The sequence below is a fragment of the Sinocyclocheilus anshuiensis genome, unplaced genomic scaffold (assembly GCF_001515605.1).
Source record: "Sinocyclocheilus anshuiensis isolate Anshui unplaced genomic scaffold, SAMN03320099.WGS_v1.1 scaffold1082, whole genome shotgun sequence".
Taxonomy (NCBI): domain Eukaryota; kingdom Metazoa; phylum Chordata; class Actinopteri; order Cypriniformes; family Cyprinidae; genus Sinocyclocheilus; species Sinocyclocheilus anshuiensis.
The window spans coordinates 2,411,816-2,419,825 of NW_015542379.1; the positions used below are offsets into that span (position 1 = coordinate 2,411,816).

The window sequence follows — 8,010 nt, forward strand, 5'->3', positions numbered from 1 at the left end:
TAGTAATGAAATAAAAGGCCATGTAAGTGCACTTAAAGAGAGACACTTTCATGACTGTTTATTAACTTGCACTTTTAAAAAGTGCAATTTGTAATAATGTTAAATCAAGTTTAAAGTACATTTTAAATAATGTTTTAAGAATCTTATGTAGTACTTTATAGAATTGCACTTATATGTAATTCCTCAGCATTTTATGTTAGATGTCTGTTCAACCCTTGCAATTAAAGCTTAAAGTCTGCAATTCAATTGCATCTTGATTGTTTCATTTTAATTCTATTCTGCCGGCATACAGAGCCGAGATTATAAAAATCGTGTCAGTGTCCAAATATATATGGACCTAACTGTATATATACTGTATATAGTATAATTTTTTTATATAAGTATTTATTTATTTAAAATAATTATTTTTAAAGTACTTATTTTTCACAGGGTTCGCCTCTCCTACCAATCCAAAAATCATTGTTTTGTTGTTGTTGTTGTTGTTATTGGGGGCAGGGGGGGGACAAGTATTAATTAAAATACATAAAAGTAGGTGTTGGCTCCTAATTTAAATCTTTAACTCTTTAATCTAAATTAAGCACTGTTACATTGCATTTAGTCCTATTAACTAATTAACTATTTAAGAATGTAATAGGAATGTAAACTATAATACATTTTCATTTAATTGCAAATATAATGCAAATACGTGAAAGGTCACATTCAGTTCAGACTTAAGTATATTCCTTTAAAGTACTTAATTTTAAAGTATTCTTTGCAGGGTTTGCCTCTCCTACCAAACCAAAAAAATCTTGTTTTGTTGTTGTTGTTTTTTTTATTGGGGGAATAAAAAAGGAGCAAAAATCTACTGTACCCTTCAACTCCAGAATAATAAAGCAGTCCAAAAGTTTACAAAGGTTAACACAGATAGTCTGCCGGGGGGGGGTCATGTTTGTTCTGTTTAGAAGACCCTGGCTGAAGCCCAGCGGAGCCACTGTGCTCACGGATGTTTTGGCTCTTTGGATGTGCAGCGCTGAATCCTTCAGCTCTGGCAAAGCTAACCCACCATTTGGGTCTTTCCTGCCGGCCAAACCTCCCAGTCTGCCACCCCATGGGCATAAAACTAACACTCAGTCCAGCTTTCAAATTAATAGCAAAGATGTGATGCTTGTCATAAGGGACCACAACTGAGACTGATCATAACACAAAATGTATGAATACAACTTTATAATGAAAGACGCACATAGCTAATGCACAAATATAAGCTAGTTACTTAAAAGAACAAGATAATCATCCTCCTAGGCTCTTGTAATAAACAGGCTATTTAAAGCGGAATGAAATTATGGCGTAGTCAGTCTTGTGATCTGATTACAAAGCAGCTGCTTCAAAAGCTCTATGTGTAATTTATGTTACCACGAGAAAGGAAAACTCCAGTAGACGTATAGCAGGCGACTGCTGCAGTAATTACCCATAAATATAAAGTTTCACAGCGCCACATATTCACTTCCCTCAGAGCAATTATGTCGAGGACGGAGGCGACACGCGCTGGCGTCTGCCCTGATTTGAATATTTTTGGAAGCACATGTGTGCCTGCGCAGATTTAGCAGACTGTGTTCTAAGCTGCATATGTTAACAACATGAAACAGCGCTTTTCATGCACACTAGCTAGGCCAATTACAACTGCTCTCCCTCCTTATTTTAATTTAGTCAAGAGGGAGACTGTTATCGTTTAAATTACACTCTATCGGGGCCCGCAGATGGTATGAGTTAGTTGCAGAGGTAATAAATTGTGCACTCACTCCCACAGAGCAGGTGAATAGTGAAGTTCTGGCAGCGCTCTACCAGTGCCGGCTGCTTTGAGTGCAAAACGATGCTTCTTGACAGCGAGGAGTTAACTGGCATTGAATATATTCATTTATTGAAATATTTACCCTAGTGTCAGGCTGTGACACCCGTTCTACATTGGCTTTGGCTTGTACAAATATGTCCCATCATAGACACCAACAGAGAAACCACAAAGTAGACCGAGCAAGTGACATAGATGCATTACTTTGTCAGTATGGGAGAAATAAAAGATGCCTTGGTCTTACAAAAATGAATGGTTCCTTGTGGGAAGTGCTGACAATTTATTGACATCTGATGTCTTTGTTACAGTATATACTGTATATGGGGTTTGTGTTATTTGGCCATGTGGAGAGGGGCTGATGCCTATTTCCCTTAGAAGATGGCTGTCTTTCTTTCTTTGGGTCTCTAACCACCTACATACAGGCAGCTATCATGCCTCATTGATGACTATGATAGAAGCAGATGGATTAGACACCAGGTCTTCCTCTTATTGCCATGGTAACCTCTAAATTGGGTTCCACTTTCCTGTGATAGCGTACGTCTGGTAGGGACTCATACTGATGTCTTTCTGTTCCATTACTGAAACGTTAGACTTAAAAAGGGTTCATGTATTTCTCGACTTGTGGATCTGATACCACTTTTACAAATTAGCTTAAGGATATGTGTCACATTATCTTAGGGAGTACCACTGTGACCCGCTCGAGGTGAAAACTAGATCTTAGACTGATAGCAAGGCTTTGAATTTATAAATTAAATCTAAGGGAAGTTAAGACAGGGAAGTTTGATGTCGTGACTTGAAATCAGTGAAAGTGAGGTAGGACGTATGCAAAGGTAAATATATTTTGCTGGTCCTAGAACAACGTTCTGATAAACACAGTCCTAACCTGGTTGGAATGCACAACACAAATGATTTCTGAACAGATTTTAAAACAGTAGGCATCATAAACTTGCCCTCGTTGTAATAGTCACATCCATCATTCACTAAACGACTGAGAATCATACACTACCATACTTTAAAGTTGTTCCAATCACAACAAACTCGCGCAGAAACGTGCGCCTAGGAGACGTGACAATTGAAAACAATGTACATTCTAAAATTGGCTTAAAATATCAAACGTCATATCATATCATAATTTGTAGCTAAATATAGCTACAAATCATATCATAGTTTGAAGCTAAAAATCTGAGTTTGTGGTTACACACTATGCAACTTTTTTTTAACAAAATCTGTCAACTCAAATCTGCAGACTAGCTCTGACTTTCGGCAACTAGTGTCAACTTCTCCAGACTGTAAATCAGGGGAAAATCGGGGCAGAAGTTGTGTAGTGCATTCCAGTCTTAAACTGTAACTATATTACTGGGGGGGAAATTAAAGATTGATAAGGATGTTGCAGCAATCGCAATTTCCCAAGTCTAAACCAACTCTCTGGAGCTAAACCTACAGAGTTTAGCTCCAACCTGCCCCCAAAACACTTGCCTAGAAGATTCTAGTCATCCTGAGAGCTTGACTACCTGGTTCAGGTGTGTTTTATGTAGGACTGGAGCTTAACTCTGCAGGATAGTGGACCTACAAGAGCAGGACTGGACACTCTTGAATAAGGATGTTCACCAAAGAACACTTACCAATTACTTCCTAACTACCTACACTGTCAGAAAAATGTGCAAAGACGGTACCTTTATATGTTTAACAGCTTGTCACTGGCGCAGTCCTCTTAAAAAGGTAACTTTGTACCTTATCTACCCCTAAAAAGTGCATTTTAGTAGTCATTTCTTCCCTTTAAGATACTACTTTGAACCTTTTAGGGGTACATAAGACACAGATTTGAGGGTACTGCCCAAGTGACAACTTGTTGTACCCTTAAAGGTGCAATTATTGCATGTTTCTGAGATTGTACAGGAATTATAACATCATGCAATATGTTTTTTTTTAATGCTATCCCTGTAAAAAACAAAAAAAACAGCATATGCTGGTTAGGTATGTTTTAAAGCATGGAAGCTGGATTGAGCTGGTTTAAGCTGGTTCTTAGTTGGTCATGAGCTGGTTTAAGCTGGTTCTTAGTTGGTCATGAGCTGGTTTAAGCTGGTCCTAAGCAGGAGCCTAGGTGCTTAGGACCAGCTTAGGATCAGCAGATGACCATCTTAAACCAGCTCATAACCAGTTTATAACCAGCTCAGGACCAGCTCAAACCAGCTGCCATGCTTCAAAACATACCTAACCAGCATATGCGTTTTTTTTGTTGTTGTTTTTTCAACAGGGATATGAAGTTCGCTGGCTTTTGTGTGGTTTGTCACTAACTTGTGTTTAGTAGTAATAATTGTTCAGTAACTTATGGTCTTTAACTGCTTGGAGTGGGCTAAGCTGGTTCTTAGTTGGTCATGAGCTGGTTTAAGCTGGTCCTAAGCAGGAGCCTAGGTGCTTAGGACCAGCTTAGGATCAGCAGATGACCATCTTAAACCAGCTCATAACCAGTTTATAACCAGCTCAGGACCAGCTCAAACCAGCTGCCATGCTTCAAAACATACCTAACCAGCATATGCGTTTTTTTTGTTGTTGTTTTTTCAACAGGGATATGAAGTTCGCTGGCTTTTGTGTGGTTTGTCACTAACTTGTGTTTAGTAGTAATAATTGTTCAGTAACTTATGGTCTTTAACTGCTTGGAGTGGGCTTCAAAACTCTATATCATCTCTGTCTACTGTTTATAGGTGGGCCAAAGGAGGAAGCATGATAAAGGAAGTGTCTGGAGACACATATGAGGTCATAGTGGATCACTCGTTTTTCACAGAGCCAGTTTCCTGTGAGGTCACCAACCCTCTTGGGAGCACCAACATCAGTCGGAACGTGGATGTCTACTGTGAGTTATTTCTGTTTTTTCCACATCAGAGTTGTCCAAAACTTCATGGCGTACCATGTTCCTACAGAGCTGTTTCAAAACAGCTGCACACTTCTAGCAGTCCTAAAGACCTTGAGTAGCTGGTTCAGGTGTGTTAAATTATAGTCGAGCAAAGCTCTGTAAGAATATGACCCACTGTGAGAAGAATTGGACACCTCTGGTTCATCATTTTTGAAAGTATCTCCTCAAATGTCAGGAGAAATACTTAAAATTCAGTTGCCACCAGTCTCACATTAAAACAAACTTACAAGAATTATGTTTAAAATGTGACCTCTCTGAATAGATCTTATAACCTGGTTTATGTTCTCCAGTTGGACCTCGGATGGCTGCAGAGCCCCAGTCTTTACAGGTTGACCTAGGATCCGATGCTGTGTTTAACTGTGCCTGGACCGGAAACCCCTCTTTAACTATTGTATGGATGAAAAGGGGCTCTGGGGTGGTAAGTTGCTAGGCATTGTTATTGGGCATTGCCATATAACCCTGCTCCACGTTTAATCTTTGAAGTAAACCCATAGTTCTCTTTCACCAATCATCCCATTTTTTCATTCTAGCTACATTAATAGTGCATTGATGTTCAGTCATCTTGTCTTTGTAAAGAAGAGATCAAGCAAACATGAAAAAAAAAATCTATTTCATTTGATTTTGGCTTTTCATCCATTCATTTTAAACTTCAATATAATATTCTCTGTATAAAACCTTTGATCTATTAATGAATTGCCTTCTATTTCTGAACAGCTCAGAAACAGAATCAGAACATTTCTAAAAAAGGACAGGATGGCACATTCAGTGCTGTGCCCCGATGGCAAACATCAGGGTTTTTCAGATTCCATGCGATTCTATTACATGCAGATGGATAGTGGCTCAGTTTGGGGTATGTCTGTATTCTGGCACAGAAATTGGGGAAATGGTGCCCCACTGAAACCAGCCGGTCTCATTTCTCTCTCGGTTGACTGTCACCTACCATCACCCATGTTCACACGGTCCTCCTCATCTGACCCAAATTGGATTTTAATAATTGAGAAGAAGGTCCTTTTCCAAGCTTAGCTGCCCATCCATGAGTCCTGATTCATTTTGACTCTGGCCAGCTCCCTTTGCACTCCTTTTTAATGTTTTGATCTTTGACCTCTGGCTACAGGTGCTAAGCAATGAAAACATCTTGACATTGAAATCTGTCAGGCAAGAGGATGCTGGGAAGTATGTGTGCCGTGCAGTGGTGCCTCGTGTTGGAGCGGCCGAGAAGGAAGTCTCTCTCACCGTAAATGGTACGTTTGATGCTTTTGTACTGTACAAGGTTCATGGCTAAAGAGGTCTGTTTGATGAGTGCAAACGTGCCCGTTTGGAACATATGTAAATGAAAAAGGTGCAAGAAATTGGAAATCCAGGTGACAAGAATTAGACCTATTTTGGAATTAATGTTGACTCTGAGACAGAAGTTTGATGTTTACTCATCGGTCTGCTATTTCTCTGGGCTAATGCTGATTATATTCAGTAAGAATTGCACGATGAGCTGTTTCTTAGGCTGTGACAGGCTAATGAACACAGGAGAATAGCGGGAGACTGGCTACTCTCAGATAAATGACTTCATTACGGCCGCTTGATATTCAGGCGGCATGCATTAGCCACACGACAGCTTTCATTCGCAAAATCCAACACGTCTTTTAAAAGCTCCTTTCTCTCCGAAGCTATTTGCCATGGGCCACGGCTTTGACGTGAGTGGAAAATAAGAGAAGTTCAGCCAAAGTGACAATTGTGTTTGCATTGAATGATTCCTCTGCAAGTTTAGATTCACTAATGCAGTTTGGTGCTGGGAAATGAAAGAAAATCAATAAAGAGCTGTTATGACTGATAGTATTAATATGCAAAGTCAGATATTCATTCGAGGTTTACAGACAACTCAGGAATTACAGAAATTACAGATGACATCCACTTTCATCAAGTACATTCTGTTCTTTATGAGGACAGTAAAGGGTACTTCTGCTTTGCATTCATTTCTGACTCCTAGAGAGTTCAGGATTGCCTGGAATCCCAAATAAATACAGTCTTGTTGTTTGTTTGGTTATTTGTTCTGGTAGTGGAAGATTTATAGACGTTTATGGAAAGATCCAACACTACCATATTAACCCCTTTAAGTCCACAGGCAACCAAAGTTGCCGAAGGCTCTGCAATGGTTTTACCATCTGTAAATATTTTTTGGGTAACTATAGTGTCCCAAAACAACAGGTGTATAAGTAGACAACCTTAGGAAGAGCTTTTCACAATATACTGGATAATATGTCACGTTATGGTGTTTAATTTGTACAGTTTTTGGACGTTTACTGTGAAAAGTATTTAAAGAAACCTATAAATATTGCAAAAATGAGTGAAAATTAAAATTCACACCCCAAATCTGGCACCATTCTTGTACAGAAGAGCTGGCACAGGTGAGGCTGCTCTCGGCGGGTTCAAGAGCGCTGAACGAATGCTGACGCCCTGGAACTCACGTTTCCAAAAACGTCAAAGCAAATTTTCAAATAGACGTTTTCTTTATTAACTCTTTCCCCGCATTGACGATTTATCTCGTCTTTTACAAGAAAACGCTATGTTTCTCGTCTTTTACAAGAAAACGCTCTTGGATTAAGAAATAATACAATCATCAGCAATAGACAGCATATAAATGAAAACTGCATAATGTTACAGAGTAAAATGTTGATCCAGAAAGTGGTATATGTCTGTACAAGCTTTGGAGGTATTGATGGAAGCGATTTACTGGATTTATGCTTTGATAATCGTACTGAATATTATCCATATGTAGTTTTTGATAAAAATTTGATTATCTCACTTTTTTGCTCAAAATTATGCATTTTTTATGAAACCTACCTACAGTGTGTACGGAAAGTATTCAGACCCCCTTCAATTTTTCACTCTTTGTATGAAACCTACCTATATTCAAGCGTTGATCAAAAAAAAATGTAATGCTTTAAGCTAGAATAAAATTGATTTTTTTTGTTTAAAAGTAGAGGCTTTATTTTGGTGTATTGCATATTCAAATATTCATACAGCAAAATATACTGGAGGCCATTAAATTTTTAGTGAAAATCATCAAAATCGCTGGCGGTGACTGGCAACTTTTTAAAAAAATGCTGGCGGGGAAAGCGTTAACAAACTGCATATTTGAAGTCTAAACAAGCACATTCTCACCTATACTCTTAAAAATGCATTCTGTGACATAAAAACAGTATTATTTATACAATTTTTGTGGATTTGGACGTGCGCAATGACACTCGCTGTGAGAAATACTGCAAGCGGAGTGATACAAACG

The 8,010-nt window shown here is 38.7% G+C and overlaps 1 protein-coding gene across 8 annotated transcripts in view; it reads left to right on the forward strand.

Annotated features, from left to right (window-relative positions):
• Positions 1-8,010, forward strand: part of kirrel3b (kirre like nephrin family adhesion molecule 3b) — a 201,267-nt gene that overhangs the window by 171,131 nt on the left and 22,126 nt on the right. For all 8 annotated transcript variants that reach the window (XM_016491561.1, XM_016491562.1, XM_016491564.1 and 5 more), the window contains exons 7-9: positions 4,525-4,673; positions 5,024-5,151; positions 5,848-5,974. In XM_016491561.1, the coding sequence (XP_016347047.1) occupies positions 4,525-4,673; positions 5,024-5,151; positions 5,848-5,974 (404 nt within the window). The remainder of the gene's footprint in view (positions 1-4,524; positions 4,674-5,023; positions 5,152-5,847; positions 5,975-8,010) is intronic.